The 19247-nt window shown below is 38.9% G+C and overlaps 1 protein-coding gene across 6 annotated transcripts in view; it reads left to right on the top strand.

Moving 5' to 3' along the window:
* Window positions 1-17396, top strand: part of LOC126470002 (coiled-coil domain-containing protein 28B) — a 162467-nt gene extending 145071 nt beyond the window's left edge. For all 6 annotated transcript variants that reach the window (XM_050097471.1, XM_050097468.1, XM_050097469.1 and 3 more), the window contains one exon: window positions 16998-17396. In XM_050097471.1, coding sequence (XP_049953428.1) covers window positions 16998-17239 — 242 coding nt within the window. In that variant the 3' untranslated portion in view covers window positions 17240-17396. The remainder of the gene's footprint in view (window positions 1-16997) is intronic.
* The last annotated feature ends 1851 nt before the right edge of the window (window positions 17397-19247 follow it).

The raw sequence follows: 19247 nt of genomic DNA, 5'->3' as shown, positions 1-19247 counted from the left end.
TTTTTATGATGTATTGGCCTTTAATTCTTGAAGTCTTTGCTGTACTGCTAATGGAAAAACTCTTTAAGTAGAAAATCACCAGTTTGTGTGCAGTGATGAACTATGGTTTATGTTGTGAGTTTCTGGTACAAACTGATATTTTCAAAAGAACATTGTGCAGTAGGGATCAACTGAATGAGATAGTGTAATTAATACACTGTCCTCATATTAGGGAGGATGGAGTTTGCTCTGTCTGGCCATGCTAACTTAGGTTTCCATTAGTTTTACTAAACCAGTTCAGGCAAATGCTGTGATGGTTCTTTCAGCAAGACCATGGCTGACCACCTGTCCTAACCTTGTAAAACCATATATTCTGTGTGTAAGAGAGAGAGGGGGCTTCTAGAGAGGCATATAGGCAGTCATTTTTCCCTCGTTCTGTTTGGGAGTGGAACAGGGAGAGAATATGCTAGTTGTGGTACAGGGTACCCTCTGCCACACACCGTATGGTGGATTGCGGAGTATGTAGATAGATATAGATATGTATAATTTGCACTATCATTTCACTGTATTATAATGAAAAATCCTACATCATTGTGAGACGATTCCAGGATGGATGGATGGATGGATGGATGTAACCAACCAACTCTAGGTACTGGAACTATAGTTTCATTCTTCATGGAGGAATATTGAAAAGTGTGAGCAGAGGGGAGAAGGAGGTGGTGGTGGTGGTGGTGGTGGTGGTGGGGAGGGGGAGGGGGGGCAGCTGGCAGATGGTCACCCGGATTTAGATATCTTTTGTAAGTGATGGGAGGGGTGGCACAAATGAAGGAAAATTATTAAATTTTTGTTCTTAAAAGACCGTATAATGTCCACAAGCTACCTCTGAAATCAGCAGGAACTATCTTCCTAACTGTAGTAAAGTATTCAGTGGTGTAGTATCTTTGTGTAGCTAGCCATGGACATTTTTTATTTATGTAACATACACAGGTTTTCAGAATGTTTGCCTTATTTACGCAATTGCAAGATGAGATTTTTTTCCTCAAAGTCATTCGTGGAAAAATTCAGTGTTGTCTTATATTCGCAGATTAAACTATTCCTGCTGAATTCAATGATTTACATTGTTTAATAGATGAGTGTGGATGTCATCTTACATTTACAGGTGAAGCTTTGCCTGTTGAGATTTCGTATGAATTTATTTTGAACGATCGTGAAGGGTGGGGCTTAGCAAACAATGTTTGCATTGGAATAGGCTCGAGACTTCCCAATATACCGAAACGCTCGATACAGTATTGACCTTGATTGAACAATTGTGACATTTGACTCAGGGTGTTAGTTCATAATTTCTCATATTTATTTACACTAATGACTACAACAGTCTAAAGCTCTGCTTTAAAATTGACAGTTTTGTAAAACACCAGAGGAAATAAAATAAAATTCTATCAACTTACAAACTTCTGTTGTATTTACACAGGTTTGCGGTAAAAGTTCTCATATGTGTATGGATATTGCATGCATACATACATTAATACTGCTGTTTAACTGAAAGTAACATTCAAAGGCAAACATCTTGTCCTTCAAAAACCAGTACTTGATTTTGAACCCAAGTCAGTATTTTATCTTATTATGAGAAGTTGTAATGATTTACCAGTGTTGCAAACGAGAAATTCACTTGGTGTTCACATATTAGAGTAACGTGGGAAAAATTTTGCCTCCCTTTAAAAAAAAAAAAAAAAAACACAGAGAGAAAATTAATCCAGAGTTAAGTGACAAAAACAAAATAAATCACACTGAACTCATTGCAACATTATCGCAAGAATAAATTACAGTGGAAAGATCCATTGTGCAGTAGTACCAACAGAAGTCACTATTGCGGAATGAGCAAAAGTTCGAGAATTGGAGTGAATCATTATTGGGATCTTTTATTTATGTATTAATTGCTGTTGTTACGTATGACCTGCTCCCCAGAAGATATTGCCAACCATGTTCACTGTTGCTCAACCCAAGCACTATGGAATGTTGGAGTGGGCACAGTTGACACCAGCTTGGCTGTGAGCTAGGATGAAAGCAGGGAGGGGAGTAGAAAGTGGCCAGAAACTATGCTGTGTTACCAGCTATGGGAGTGTACACTGCATACTTCGGCTTTTTATGAACATCTACTACGTTGCAATTGTAATTGAATCGACTTTAAAATTGGACAAACACTCAACAATGGCAATGGCATACATTTCTGCAGGAGATGCTAAAAATCTAGATGACCCAATGATGTACTTAAGTGTTTCATGCAACAACATTGTTGAAACTTCCTGGCAGATTAAAACTGTGTGCCCGACCGAGACTCGAACTCGGGACCTTTGCCTTTCGCGGGCAAGTGCTCTACCAACTGAGCTACCGAAGCACGACTCACGCCCGGTACTCACAGCTTTACTTCTGCCAGTACCTCGTCTCCTACCTTCCAAACTTTACAGAAGCTCTCCTGCGAACCTTGCAGAACTAGCACTCCTGAAAGAAAGGATATTGCGGAGACATGGCTTAGCCACAGCCTGGGGGTGTTTCCAGAATGAGATTTTCACTCTGCAGCAGAGTGTGCGCTGATATGAAACTTCCTGGCAGATTAAAACTGTGTGCCTGACCGAGACTCGAACTCGGGACCTTTGCCTTTTGCGGGCAAGTCATCTTATACATGGGTAAATTGCAGAATTGGTTTTACGATGTGAATTATTCCAGGTCTGTAAATCTGGTACTATAACCAGTAAGCAATTTTTGGGTAATTTTTTAAATTCATAATTATATCTTCATCAAACTATACTGTGTATGGCACACACCTCCTGTTCAGTGATTCTCATGTCTTTCCAGTAGACTCTACAAGAAAGACAAGAGAACCACTGAACAAGAGACAAAGCTTTGTGGCGTTCAGGCTGAATTAGAGTATGTGAAATTTGAATTATATGGGTTGAGGGGGGAGTAAGAGATCAGAGAAACTGGGTAAAGATAACAAGTAATGGATGAAAAGAGAAAAGCTCTTCAACTTCATCTGTTTTGGAGCTATAGAATAAATTTGACATGGTATCTGGAGTAGGTGGTGAATAGCCTCATCCAGCAGTAGATTACTGTAAGGTGCAGCAGACTTCTAGCAAAGAAACTAAGTAAAGGTCAGTTCCAAAGGAGAGTAGGAAGAAAAGGTACTGCCAGGTAGTAGCCATGGAAGGGGTGTAGGCCACATGGTACAGGATTAATTAGGAACAGGGTACCAGGTCACAAGTGTTGTGAAGCCAAGTGCCATCCTTAGCCAACTGACAGAAGACATAAGGAATTTGTAGGAAGATTTTGGTTGATTGGTTAGTTAGCTTCATGTTCCATGATAAATCGTAGAGATGTAGGACCAGTCATTTTACACTCACATCACGAAAAATTTGTAAGTATGGCTACATGCTGAACATTTATAAGTTCTTTAATTTTTTAAAAATACAGATATGCGTTAGTAATTCCAACCCCATCTTTTAATGTTGCAGTAATAGAAATTCTTTTATGGAATGGGAGGTGTTGTCCAGGAGAAACTTTTTCAGTTAGTTTCCAAATTTTATTTTGCTGTCTTTCAGACATTTTATATCATTGGGTAAGAGAGAGAAAAAAAATTGTTGCATCATTGTGTGCTGTATCCTGCCTACTCGTCAAATGTGGGGTGCCTAGGAAATCTGCTTTCTTGAATCGCAAGACAACAATTCAAGCAAATTGTATTAATTTTATTTACAGAAAATAAATGGCAATGTAACTTTGAGAAATACAGATGTGTCATGAACAAAGAGTGACAGACAAACAAGAAATCTCTTCAGTATATACAATTTGTAATACAAGAGAAGTAATACAGTGAATGCTTCTATTGGAGTTACATGTCTTGACGCTGATCTAGAACTCGCAGAACTGGGGCTGTGGCCAGGCAGCGCAGTGTGTATGTCCTCTTTGTGTAGATGGTGCTGCCATTGCGTTGTTGTCCTGGAGAGGGGTTAGTCAGTGTGCAATTGGCTGATGTCGTCTCTGTCCTCTCTGGTATAACATTCCCAACTGGCATGCCGGCGCTTAACTTTACACCGGAACATTGTGCACACCTTTTGTGTTCAAGATAACCTTAACATGGAGCAATGAATGTCAGTTTTCCTTCTGGTATTGTAATTATATATATCATTGTTCCTTTTGAAGCGCAGTATATTATTTACAACAAACTTCGTGGGGCAATAAGTATACTGTGAAGCAGTAGTCAGAGTGCCCAGCTTCTTAAACAGATGTCTACAAGGTGATTGTGGGTGAACACCACACATTATTCTTATAGCACGCTTTTGTGCAATGAAGACTTTCTTTCTTAAAGATGAGTTACATCAGAACACTATTCCATATCACATTATTGAATGCAAGTATACAAAATATGTCAACTTATTGATTCGTCTCTCCCCCCAATTTGCAATGATTGTACAGGGTGACAGTTATTGAGCTATATGAAATAAAATCGTCAGGACTTGTGAATGGTTTGCTTTAGTATGTTCAAACTGCACGATTGGTCACACGGCATGATGGGAATTAGTATGTGCATGTGTCGTTCGGTTTAGTGACGAAGCCCACGTTTATTTGGATGGGATTATCAAAAAGCAAAATTGACGCATTTGGAGGCCTGAGAATCCTCATTTCACGATTGAGAAGTTTCTTCACTCTCAACGGGTGACTCTGTGGTGTGCAATGTCCAGTCAAGGAATAATTGGTGCGATATTCCTTGATGGTACGGTGACTACTGAATGGTACGTGAAGGTTTTGGAAGATGATTTCATCCCCATTACCCAAAGTGACTCTGATTTTGACAGGATGTGGTTCATGGAAGACGGAGCTCTACCGCATTGGAGCAGGAGAGTGTTTGATGTACTGGAATAGCACTTTGGGACCACATGGCATGGGCCTCGATTGGCCGCCATATTCTCCAGATCTGAACACATGTGACTCCTTTTTTGTGGGACTATATTAAAGATAAGGTGTACAGCAATAACCCCAAAACCATTACTGAGCTGAAAACAGCCTTTCAGGAGGTCATCAATAGCATTGATGTCCCAACACTTCAGCAGGTCTTACAGAATTTTCTATTCGTCTGCACTACACCATTGCCAGTGATGGTAGGCATATTTAACATGTCATAACCTAAATCTGAGTATCTGTAGTGACGTTTAAATGTTGAATAAAGTGCATGCTTGCCATAGTTTTTAAGGTGTTATGGTCTTTTTTTTCTCCATATAATTCAGTAATTGTCACCCTGTAAGAGCAAATGTGGCTGAATTCAGTTGTTTTATAAGTTCCAGAATGTGCTTTTTCCAGTTTAAATTCTCATCAATATGGGAACCTAAGAATTTGAAGTTTCCAGCCTATTTATTATTTCCTCACCATATGTTTTACTTAATTGTTGGTGAAGTACCCCTAGATGTGAAAGATCTCTATTTTGATAGAACTAAAAATAACAGATGAGCCTTACAAAATACTCAAGTGTGCGCAAAAAAGTAAGGTTAGCTTATCACATGAAAATGTTAGAGGATTTAAGAGCTTCTTGCTGTTCAGAAAGTTTAGAGATGAGCACAGGATGTCTATCTAAGCACCATGTAACCACACCTGTGACTCCTGCAATGCTGGAATGTGCATATACTGTCATTCCAAGTGACCAACAGATCAAAAATAAACACCTCACTGCTCAGCTGGACATCTCTTTTGGTAGTGCTGACACACTCGTCCACCAGTTGTACTCAAAAGTTGTGTGCCCACGGGATTCCTCTCCAGCTAACAGAAGTTCATAAAGATCAGCGAAGGACAATCAGTGCAGAATTGTTTGCACATTACAAGGCATTACAAATCAGTATTATGGTGGTGGTGGTGGTGGTGATGGTGGTGGTTATTGCTGCGGCAAGACATTGGCTCTGATGTCGACCAGTAGACTGGTATCGCGCGGGTATACATGCCCTCCCAGTTAGGTTGCATAGGTTTGTCACATTGAACAGAGATTATATTGAAAAACAGGATTTTGTATTCAAAAGAGTAGGGAATCATATGATGTATTGGAATCCTAAATATAACCAACCTGCTTTCAGAAGAAAAAGTCTTGCATTACATGTTGAATGTCCGTCACATTTACGAGGAATATAGATTCCTTACTGAGCCATCTGTTGGACAGCAGCAAGCAGTTACTAGTCTTTAGTAACTCTGTTTTAGATTTTCTATATGATTCTGATAGGAAAAATGCTCAGGAAACATTATTTGGATACTGCAATTTAATCTCAGTAATTAACTTTCCAATGTAGACAATAGGATCCTACCGTATGATATTTTCTTGAGTGGAGTTCAAAGCAGAAAAATAACTGTTTACCCAGTAACAAATGCTCTCTCTGATCATGGTGCACAATTGGGATAAATAAGACAGTGCCTTACAGGATCGATAATTCTCATTGGAAATCGGCTAGAATAATGTATGATTCCAGGAAAAATGTTTTTAAGAATAGTTTACAGGTGATGGTTGGAATAAAATTTATGAAGAACCAAATGCTAACATAAAATTTAATCTATTCCATGATAAATTCATGTCATTATTTGAAAATAGCTTTTCGCATAAGCTAATCAGAAAATTTATTAAACAACCGTGTAAAAAAACTATGAAGCACTAGAGGGATTAAAGTATCTAGTGAAAGTAAAAGGAAAATGTATCTGCCGGCAAGAACAAGAAAAGATCCTGCAGGAGTTGCTCACTACAAAAATTACTAAGAAAAGGTACTAAAAATCAAGGAACATGCACATAATGTCAGAAACCAGTAATCCCAACAACAGTTTTAAGGCTATATGGAATGTAGTGAAATGAGAGACAGGACAACCAGCCACAGAACAAGATAACATCACTACAGAATGGAATGGAAGGGCTACAAATAATGAGTTGCAGGTAGCAAATATATTTAGTAGTTATTTCTTAAATATAGTACAAAGCGTAGGGACAAACAGCTCAAGAGAGAAATCACAGCAGTGTGTGGAAAAAGTAACGCTCATAAAATTAAGTCGTATGAATGTATCACCAACTTCTCTTTCTGAAATTAAGAAACTTTTACATTTTTCAAAAATGAAAGCTCATCTGGTTTGGGTGTGTTTCCAGTAGAGTAATAGAGATTTGTTCCCAAATAATAAGCCAGGTTTAGCTGAAATATGTGATGCATCACAAACTCGAGACAGTTTTCCATAGCAAAGATGTCAAAACTGCTGACCTGCTTCACTGTTGACATCATTTTCCACAACCTTTGAGGAGGTTGTGTGTTGCAGATAGTATAGTAATATTCTCAGCAAATCACAGTGTGCATTTAAGAAGAGCTGCTCTACTGAGAATGTCATTTACCTGTCCACTCGCCAAATTTTACAAGCATTAAATAAGAAAACAGTGCTATTTGGTATTTTCTGCGACCTATCTAAGACATTTGACAGTGTGAATCACAGCATTCTCGTAGGCAAATTGAAGTTTTGTGGGATTGATGGTATATCCAATCAGTGGACAACCATATCCAACCAGAAAAATGCAGAAAATTGTACTTAGTAGTTAAATCAATATAGTTCGGGGACATAATTATGACTGGGGAAAAATCATGAAGTAGAACTGGTTCCTTTTGCAGATGACACTATTATTGCAATTAATCTAAACTTACATACAGAAACAGAAGAAATGATAAACAATGTTCTTAACCTGATGCCGCTTTTTGTAACATGAGTGGGTGTGCGACACACTTCGTATGCGTTCAAAGAATAGCTGTCTTCATGTTATTGAGATAAACATGAATGAGCAAAATTGCAGTTTAATCATAGTGTAACTAATCAGTGGTAAAATAAACTTACATTATATGAGCTAAATCACTGTTTAATTAAAAAATAACAACATAAGCTTTCATTATGTCACTCTGATGCCTTGTAAAAGTCTTACCCCACAGTAATGGCACACTTGAAGCATTAAACAGCACAGTTGCATCAGGTCACACCCAGCTGCTTATTAGATTGCTAATTATCTCATATACAACAGCCTCATTGTCGGATTGTGCAACTAGCTCAGAATCTGGGTCATTTTCTTGCGTAAATCCTACATTTTTCCTCACCTAGCATGCAGTTTATTTTATATTACTGCTGCTCATGTGGACATATGACAGCACAACTTAGCAATGGATTAGCAGAAGCAATAATGAAGGAATAGGTATGGGTTTGCAGAGTTAAAGCAACAATGGGACAGTATAAGACAAGTTACTTGTGGCTGGTGCATTTTATACAAAGGTGTGCCTGCTCAAGGGTTTTGCTATTGGTTTCACCCTCAATTTTAAAAAAGATACAACATATTCAGTTCTGCATATCTAGGGTTACTACACCAATGATAAGGAAGTAATAAATAAGGTGGAAACTTCAAAATTCTTAGGTGTCAGTATTGGTGAAAATTTAAATTGGACAAAGCAAGTTTTGGAACTTCTAAAACAACTTAGATCAGCCACATTTTCACTTAGGATCATTAAAAACCTTGGTGAGAGACAAATCAGTAAGTTGACATATTTTGCATCTTTTCATTCAATAATGTCACATGGAATATTGTTCTGGGGCACCTCATCTTCAAGAAAGGAAATCTTCATTGTGGAAAAATGTGTTGTAAGAATATGTGGTGTTCACCCACGATCATCTTGTAAACATCTGTTTAAGTCGAGCTTTCTGACTATTGCTTCACAGTATATTTATTCCCTGAAGTTTGTTGTGAATAATATGCTACTGTCCAAAAGGAACAATGATGTACATAATTACAATACGAGAAGGAAAAATGACATTCATTGCTCCACATTAAGGTTGTCTTTAGCACAAAAAGTTTTGCACAGTGCTGCAAGAAAAATTTTGGATCACTTGCCCAATGATACAAAATGTCTGACAGAAAAACAAAATTTGAAAAAATCCTAGGACTGAAATAGTGATCGCCGTAGACATGGACTGACAGTGTGCCACATAGGGAAACTTGGAATAGGCGTCCACTACAATGAGCCAATACTGACACAGAATGTAGATGCTCCCATAGGCACTGCGGCATTGACCAGAGGGGAAAAAGATGCCTTCAGGGCTGCCTGTTGCTGAACTTAATGTAATGAGTTCAAGCAGTGCTAAGCCATGTAATGTCCTCATCTATGCCTGGCCAATACACATGCCTGCAGGCCAAAGCTTTGGTGTGAGAGGTCCCCCAGTGACAACGTACAGAGGCCACAGTACATTACGGCATAAGGAAGCAGGAATCACAACCCAAGGAGCAGCGTCCTCTTTAGCAAACTAAAGAACTTTGTCAAACACAGAGAGGTGGTGCTGAAGGGAGAAGGAATTACACAAGGGATCTGATGCATGGCCCATGGGTTTCTGTGACCAACCGTGCTGCACAAGAGGACTGACTAAGTATAGCATGATGCTATCGTGGCGCTAGTGATGGAAAAACCATTGACTGCATTCTGGTTCTCAATATATAAATAGAAACAAAGCAACTCATCCTGAGTGAACGCCGAGTCCAGCCTGATTGGAAGGCGAGATAAGGCATCACTGTTGGCGTGTTGTGCCATTGACTGGTAATGGATCTGATAATGATAACGGGAGAGGAAGAGAGCCTGTTTCTGCAAATAATGTGCTGGATTGTCCGTACGATTAAATGGAACTTAGAACCGTACAAGAAGACATGAAATTTCTTGAGGGCAAACAGTCACTAAAGGCTCCTTCTCAGTCTCAGAATACTGCTGTTGAGTGGGAGCTAAAGCCTTAGAGGTGTAAGCAATTTGTCCTTCAGATACGTCTGTGTATTTGTGCACCAACACCACGTGAAGACCATGCTGAGAGGCATCTGTAGCCAACACGAGATGGTGACCCGGCTGAAAAGTGACCAGACATGGGTCAGACTGAAGCTTAGATTTAAGGAAAGCAAATGCTCAGTTACAGGCTGGTGATCAGAAAAAAGGCATATTTTTATGCAAAAGTGCATGCAGGGGCTGAGCAACGGTGGATGCTTCTAGTAAAAACTTATGGTAGTGTGCAACTTTACCTGGAAACGCTTGCAATTCCTTACCAGAGGTCGGCCATGGCAAAGCCACAATCGCGTCGGCATGATGACGAAACGGCTTTACCCCTGTGTGAGAAACCTCAAAACCTAGTTACTCAATTGATGATTGAAAAAATTGAGATTTGGCAAAATTGCACTTGAGACCTGCAAAACAGAAAACAATGATCAGAGATTGCTTAGTTATCTTCAGTGGAAGAACCCGAAACAACGATATTGTCGAGATAATTGATGCAGCCTGCTACAGAGGCTGTCAGCTATTGTAAAAAACACTGAAACAGTAGTGGATGCACTAGAAACACCAAAAGGCAAGTGTTGATATTGGTATAGGCCAAAAGGTATATTGACAATGAGAAGGTGCCTAGTAGCCTCATCCACAGTAAGCTGGAGGTACAAATCTAACAAATTAATATTGGAAAAGTGGTGGCCGCCTGACGGTTCTGCAAGCAACTTGTCAGGGCAGAGCAAAGTGTATGTATCATGAACTGTACATTAATCGTGACACTGGTGTCACTGCAGAGGTGAAGCTTACCCATCAGCTTCTTAATGATGACCATTGGTGTAGCCCATTCACTGGAAGAAATACATTGAATGATATTGATTGACATTCAAATGGTCTAATTCACTCTGACAGAATCATGCAGCGCAACAGGCATCTGTAGCACTGAAAAACCGAGGGCGGGTGGACTCTTTTGTGGTAATGTGAGCCTGAATACCGGTAGCACAATGGAGCCCAGGGGAAAATGGACATGAAAACTCAGAGCAGGGGGACTCCAGTTGCTGATATGGAACTTGATCTGACACTAAATTTATCTCACTGGCTATGGAGAAACTGAAAGCATTCAACGCATCTAACCCAAACAGGTCTGTGGTATGGGAATGATCCTTGACAAGGAACGAGAGAGGGTGAACAACAAATATGTAAGAGACAGGAGCAGAGAACTGACCTAGGATTTGAATTTGCTGTTTACTGTAGCTAACCAACTTCCGTGAAATCTGTGTGAGGATAGGGGAGCCGAAGTCCACGTTTGTTTGTGCATTTACTAAAGTCACTGCTGCTCCCATGTCCACTTGCATTTTCAGTGGTTTATTGAACACATGCAAGCCAATAAACAGTTTGTTTGGGAAGACAGTCATTGTAGAGATACAGTTTATGTACAATGGTTGTACTGTGTTGGCCACATTTGAAGAGGAGTTACACACCAATGCAATGTGGCCTTTCTTTCAACGTTTATTGCAAACCGCTCAACACTCAGGGCATGCAGCATGCTCGTGTTGGACAAAGCAGTATGGGCAAGGCAAGAGGGGAGCACAAGGCCACTGCTGTGACGTGTCCTCTTGCTGCTGTGAATGTAACAGACACTCCCTCATGTGACACTGAGTCAAAGGTTGTACTGCTGCAATGACTTCCCTGTCATCTGAACACTTGCAGTGTGCCTACTGATACCTCCTCCCATGCAGCAATCTGATTGCCTGTGGCCCGTGACACTTGAAATGACGGTGCTATATTAAGCACATACATAAGTGTCAGATTCTCACATTGAAGTGCTTTTTCATGGACTTCCCTATCCAGGACCAGACAAATAATATCATCATGCACCATGTGATCAGTGTAGGATTCGTGGTGGGTACTAGTGACAAATTTATGATGATGCTTCAACCTGTGTAAGTCTGCAGCCCAGATGTTGTAAGATTGGTTTGGGCATTTCTGACAACAAGGAGTGCATACTTATGACATACCGTGCCTTTTTTCATACTCATCTGCATTAGGGAATACTACTTTGGGGAAACTCTGCTGGGGCAAAAGATGTTTTCCTCTGGCAGAAGAAAGCCATTAGATGTAGTTTTGGTGTGAGCAATTTAACTTCTTGCAGACAGTACTTCATTGAGCACAAAATTCTTACAGTTCCCAGTCTATACATACTTAAAGCACTTATGCATGCCAAAGAGAATGCCCACATGTATGAAAACAGGTCAGATGTGCAATCGTATGAAACCAGAAATAGGAACTTATTAGACATTCTTTCGACACGTTTGAGTAAAATCCAAAATAATTTTTTACATGCTGGCAAAACATTTTACAACAATACATCACATGGAACGAGGGAATTGCATGAGAATAGATTTAAGATGTTGGTAGAGACATGGTTGAAAGATAGAGCATTTTATAGCATAAATGAATTCCTACATAATGAAAAAATATGATTCTCTATTATTATAAATGTGATTGTGATCAAAGAAACTGTAATTTATGTCATACAACCATACTGACCTTTTGTATAATCATATACCATATGTTAACTTTTGTGTAATCATTTGTACCACATTCTGTATAACTATGTAACTACTGACCTTATGTATAATCATTTGTATAACCATCTGACGATGCCTATACAACACAACAGTTGTCTACAGGTAAATAAATATGAAATATGAAACAGTAAAATTCTACATGTGTCACAATGATGTGTTCTGTCACAGTAATAGGTTGACAGATGCTTGCAGATTTCATCAAATGATAAGCTGGCTGGTTCTTCAAAGGCACAAGTTGGCACAAACGATAAATGCACAGCAAAAGCCAGGAAAGAAAGAAAGCCCTTCACGGATTTGCATCATCCACACGAAAAACCTGGAAATGTTGGCGTAACCGTGTTTCGTAGGATTTCCAATCTTCAGCCTATTCATAGAATGCTGAAAAGCGCAGCGGTTGCACTGACAGGAGAGTAACTTGCCACGAACACACAGATGCCACTTGATTTAGAGTGGTGGCGAGGGCCTGCTGCTGTTCCTCGAAAGCTTGCTGCTGGGCATTGATACATTGAAGTATTTCTTCCATCGAGATGTTTGTCAGGTGACTTAGCACTGAGACTAAAATGCATAGAAAACATAACCCTCACTTGTCACCAAGTTTGCTACAGCAGGAACAAACATGATTTACGGAATGTAGTACTTTATAAAGAAACATGTAAGATGCAGTCAAGTACAGTTTGTGGGCAGCACTGAACACCTTGAGTGGACAACAGTAACACAGGTTACAGAATAGACCAAGCACTTATTTGTGATTGCTAAAAGAGTACTGTTTCTTTGGTGGCTCACCAGAGCATGCAAAGGGACTGATCAAGGTTGCCTCTATAATTGCCCTGTGAACTGTATGGATGAAGTCTGAAATCACACACGTCGTGAGTGAAGGTACATCAGTCCCCCCACTATGTAACTTTTGTTACAAGCATTTGCTCAACAAAAGGTTTACATTTCACTGACCAGTTTCTGTTCCAAATTTATGGTGGTAGCGGAGCAATGAATGGAAACAATGCTGCAAAGCAGACAAGAAGATACTTCAGACCATGAACACCAATAGAGCATCTGTTAAATACACTTCATTAAGACAAGTAATTCCACATAGTGGACAAGGGTTAAAGTGGTCAGTGTGGTAAATACTGAGAAATCCTCCTAAGCATGTTGTTGAACATGTTTTGTTTGTTGGTATTATCATCTCAGTCAATATAATCAAATGTTTCTGGCCAATTTTCAGTTCAAATGAACGTGTTTGTGTGTGTGTGTGTGTGTGTGTGTGTGTGTGTGTGTGTGAGAGAGAGAGAGAGAGAGAGAGAGAGAGAGAGAGAGAGAGAGAGAGAGAGAATTAAATGCGGTGTCTTGGTACTTATTCTCTTCTCAAGTAAGAGACCTACTTCTCAAAGGCAAAATAAAACTTAATATGATGGAACATTATCGTTGCATGTAGAGTGAGATAATAAGGCTCTCCTTTTGGAACCAGTAAAGGAATGTGCCATTTACATGTTTCAGTGTTACTACAGAGGAAAAAATTCTTGACTGATATATTCGTTTACTGGCACTGAACAGATAGGAAAAATCGGTGACCTTTTCCGCTACAGGCATTACAAATATCCAATGTATATAACCTAATCACATTGGAATTATCTGAGACAAGACTTCCCAGCGTGAATGGCATCTCAGTTGCTTGTTTCATAAGGAGGCTTGTAATACTACTTGGAGATGCAGCACTTGCATCTTCCACGAACTGTGGAAGTAGCACTAGCAATGACTCCCACTAGACCTGAGAGAGTTGTGTGAGGTTTTTTTATCCTTTCTCCTTTTTTTCCCCAGCTGTGCTTTAGTTCGAAAACCCGTGAGATGCTGTCGGTTCTCTTTATTCAGCTAAGTGGTTATCAGAACGATGTTTTATACTCTGCATTCTTTAGAATTGTTGGAAACTACATTTCATATAGTGTAAGGAGTATGTTTTCTGCTCCACCTCCATTGTTCCAGTCATAAGCCACGGATTAGTGGTTATAACTAGAAAGATTTTGGTGATACATACAGTGTGTACAAAATTTCTTTTACAGCCTTCTAGGGGTTGTAGATCAGACTTGTATTAAAGTTTTCATAAGTACGAAAATAAGTTGGAAGTTCGTATCACTTTCAAATTTTTCTATTTCGTGGTACAGTAAGTAATGGTGAAGCTGCACAATGCATGTATCGAGAACATTTTGTTGATTGCCTGAGTCCGCCATATACCGTTTTCATCTGACTACAACAGTGGCTGCAAGAAACTGGTACGTTCGCAAATAGGAGGGTTGACTGTGGTGCTCCACAAATGCACATGAAGGTTTGTGGACCGTGTGTATGAAATCATGCTTGCAGAAACACATTGTGCTATGAATAGGAGGGTTGCCACATGGTGCAGCTCCTGTAAAGCCCTCATGTCGGAGCTCACTGTCTCTGCTGTGTGTGCACCGTGAACCAAGAGATGTGAAAGTAATTCGAACTTCAAAATTATTTCCCATGGAAACAGTAAATTTCTGCACATAGATTCTGCATCAAAACCTTATCTACTAAGTTCACTCTACAACTCCTATAAACTTGTAATAGAAGTTGTTAAATGCCGTGAATAATTTTTAGTTCACCTGAACTACAAGTGTAGGAAACATTGTTCAGTTTTTAGAAGCCTTCATTTCTCAATCTAAAGACTCTAACATTGTTAAAGCTGCAGCATGTGAGATGAAGGTGGCAGTGAAGAGGTTAAAGAGGACATAATATGGTGAAGTTGAAGCTGTAATTGGAATAAGGCAAATCAGGACACTAAATCTAAATAAAATTAATGATGATGAATAGTAATTATACATAATGATATAGATGTGCTGGAAGATGTCACACATTTATTTCTTATATTGAGGCAACTTTGTAGGGTCTGTCACTGGTAAACGCTATTAGAGAATCAACCAGATGAGCTTTGTGAGTGCTTTCCTTTATGAATTGATTACATCTACATCTACATGGATACTCTGCAAATCACATTTAAGTGCCTGGCAGAGGGTTCATCGAACCACCTTCACAATTCTCTATTATTCCAATCTCTTATAGTGCGCGGAAAGAATGAACACCTATATCTATCCATACGAACTCTGATTTCCCTTATTTTATCATGGTGATTGTTCCGCACTATGTAGGTCGGTGTCAACAAAATATTTTCGCATTCAGAGGAGAAAGTTGGTGATTGGAATTTCGTGAGAAGATTCCGTCACAATGAAAAGCACCATTCTTTTAATGATTTCCAGCCCAAATCCTGCATCATTTCGGTGACACTCTCTCCCATATTTCGCAATAATACAAAATGTGCTACCTTTCTTTGAACTTTTTCGATGTACTCCATCAGTGCTACCTGGTAAGGATCTCACACCGCGCAGCAGTATTCTAAAAGAGGATGGACAAGCGTAGTGTAGGCATTCTCCTTAGTAGGTCTGTCCTGCCAATAAAACACAGCCTTTGGTTAGCCTTCCCCACAACATTTTCTGTGTGTTCTTTCCAATTTAAGTTGTTTGATTACAGATGCTGCAATAAAACAAAGTTTAATTTATTTGTGATCATTACAGTAAATTACATTTGGTTATGTTGAAAATCAATTTTCTAATTAAGTGTGCATGTTTGCAACTGTGCTATTGGCAAACAATGTGAAACATCTATTCACAATTCCTACCAGGCTATATACGAACTAGTTTTGCTACTGGTAGCATCTCCTCATTGTGAATTGCATAGTGTGTGTTGTTTGCTGAAATGTATGCAGTCTGACGATGTCTTGATTCATATCCTGTAATAATGTTTCTTGTTTAATAGACAGCAGTCTTTTTACTGAATATAATTATTTCACATCAATTGTAATGGTGGGTGTCTGTATTGAGTCGCAATTTGCAAACTGATTGTGATGAAAGCTCTTGTCAGTGGAAGGGAGAGGAAAGATTATGAAACTTCCCTTCTGCCTCTTATTTCATAGTAGTTATATTGATCTTACTGTCTAAATGAAATTAATCTTCTGTACTGGAATTAAATTACTTAAAGGTGTGATTTACAGAGAAACTGGAAGAAATAGCACAAACATGATCGTAGGTTCATGTGTGGAATTTTTTTCTCTTTGTGTTTACAGAGTGATAAAGAGGGTTTGTTGTTTTTAGTCCTTTTGAGGTTTTCATGATTGATTTGAAATGTTGATTACTATCTGCAAAGTTGGCAATCTGAAGTAGTGAAATTCGTTTCCAGCGTAGTTCATGAAATACAAATATAAACTTATAGTGGAAAAACAGTCTTCTTGACAAAATTAAAAGATGTAGTAATGTATACACTGTTTTTCAGTGTGAATGGCGACAGAATAATTGCTTTGAATCAAATAAAATAAAGCATAGATAGATCTGCCTTTAATGAACATAAATGATGGTTTGTGTTCTTACTGTTCATAGAAAATGATTTTCTTTTCCTCACTAAAGGTTTGTTTGAAATTTATTCAGCAGTTTTCAGCCTCATTAAAATAATCTATGTTTAGAATAAGCAGATTCATAGTATAAATTCAGTAACTGTATTGATCTGAATGAGCTTATAGTCTTATTGTTGTTATTTTTTGTTATAGGAAAGGACTGTAGCATGGAGCAGATGACAGGCATCAGGGAACAACAGGAACATCTTGCCCGTTTACATTTTGATTTAGGTGCACAGCAAGAACTTTTCCAACCACTAAGTGATGAGGGACTACGCGCTGGACAGGAAAATATGCAACGTCTTATGGACAGACTAGAGCAGCTTAGCATTTCAATTGAGAGGCTACATTCGTTTTCTAGTGACAGTCATGATAGCTGTTTGTTACAGGATTAACATACAGTAAGAACTGTCTATGCAATTGTGTGCACCATTATCTTTGGCTGATCATTTTGATTTCCATGCATAATTTGATGGAAAAGTATTTTGTAAATAATTCTGTTTACTTTGTTATTGTTTGTGTATGAAAGAAACTGACAGTGAGATGTATAAATCCTCTGTTTGGACCGAGCGAGGTGGCGCAGTGGTTAGCACACTGGACTCGCATTCGGGAGGACGACGGTTCAATCCCGTCTCCGGCCATCCTGATTTAGGTTTTCCGTGATTTCCCTAAATCATTTCAGGCGAATGCCGAGATGGTTCCTTTGAAAGGGCACGGCCGATTTCCTTCCCAATCCTTCCCTAACCCGAGCTTGCTCTCCGTCTCTAATGACCTCATTGTCGACGGAACGTTAAACACTAACCACCACCACCACCACCACCACCACCATCCTCTGTTTGGTAATTATTTTCAGCCCTGTTATTCCTGTTCCAATTTTAGCGTGGTTGATGTACTTTGCATTCACTCTGCACAGACAGGATAACAGCAGAGAACTGTTTTTACACATTTCAAGATCATTAAAAATATTTCAAATCTATTTTAAAACTTTAACCAAAGTGTATTGATGACTCAACACTTATGCTTTTCAGTCTCCTTTAATCCAAAGGTCATTATAATTATTTTACATATTTGGCAGGAAATGTGATCAAAATATGTTGGTCAGTATTTCAACAGACTTTGCTTTGTTACTTTGAAATTAGTGTGAGTATGGATGTATCTGCAGGTCACATCTCAGCAGCTGTCGAATGAATACTCTTACTTGTAATTTACTCTAAGTGTGCTAGTCTCTATGTTTGTTTCCACCTACATTTGTTACTGAGTAGCATGTCTGATCTTTTCGTTTTGGTCAGAATTCGTTTTGCTATTTATGCCATTACTGTCTTACTCTAATCCTGTAAATTTGTGTTGTGGTCATACTTTCCTGTTTAACTGGTACAGGACAGTATTTAATTTAATTATTTGTGTATTATTTAATTACTACTATTTCCTGTAATGTTTCCTTTTTATTGGACTTCGTGTATGTGTTCTTCCTTATACTTTTTTTTACCTTTTTTGTTTTGTGGGTGGCATTGGGGGTTTTTTTTTTCCGCGTACTGCATAATTTATTTCTCTGCTTTTGGGTGTAGTTGTCCAGTTTTGTTGTCTTAAATTGAACCTCTGTTAAGGGAACATGCTCGTGAAAATGACCAAAAATTTGAAGAAAAAAAAATTTCTTGGCCTATAGAAAAGAGCATTTAATGCTGATTTTAAAAATGTGTAGTTTATGGGCAGTATAATTTTCCGTTTGTTCTGAAATTGAGGTTGAATGTAACGTTGCACAGGGTCCACGCCCATCTGGCAGTTTGAAGTGCGTCAGAATACGTGTTGCATTATTTTGTTCTTTCGTTTTTTCTGTCATTAGTTACGGATCATTAACACAGGTGTATTCTAGAGGGCACTGACTCCCGGAACCAAAGTACAGGCATATCTAGAAAGCTATGGTTCGAATGTAAACAAAGATCTGAGAATATATGATTTTGGAATTTCATATGCATATAGTTTTGTAGTTATTGTGTGTTGTTTTGTTTCTGTGTGTATGTTTCCTGTGCTTCAAATGCCAAGGGTAAAGAAATTTAGCCCTAAACTTAAGTTTCGCAGCAACCAGTTCCAAACACGGCCAAATAATACACATCAGTTGCTTCAAAAAGTCGCCCGCAGAAACTTCTTCTACAGGCAGTGCTTCTAGATGTAAACTTTCGCATTCTGAGTGTAAGAACAAGAAGCCTAGTCGTATTGTGAGCAGCAATAATGACGGAAATGTTAGTGTGAACCTAAATATGTTATCAAAACTTTTGAAAAGTGCTGTGAAATGTAAGGACTGCAATTGTGAAGATAGTATTGACGTTTCTGAGAACATTTCTGCAAGGAGGGGTCTTTAAAGTCCGTTAGTGTTTGCCTGTAACTCGTGTAAGATGCACAGTGATA

This window comes from Schistocerca serialis, chromosome 3 (genome assembly GCF_023864345.2).
Source record: "Schistocerca serialis cubense isolate TAMUIC-IGC-003099 chromosome 3, iqSchSeri2.2, whole genome shotgun sequence".
Lineage (NCBI taxonomy): Eukaryota > Metazoa > Arthropoda > Insecta > Orthoptera > Acrididae > Schistocerca > Schistocerca serialis.
Note: the sequence above shows the minus strand (reverse complement) of the source record. Positions and strands in the feature narration are given on the sequence as shown.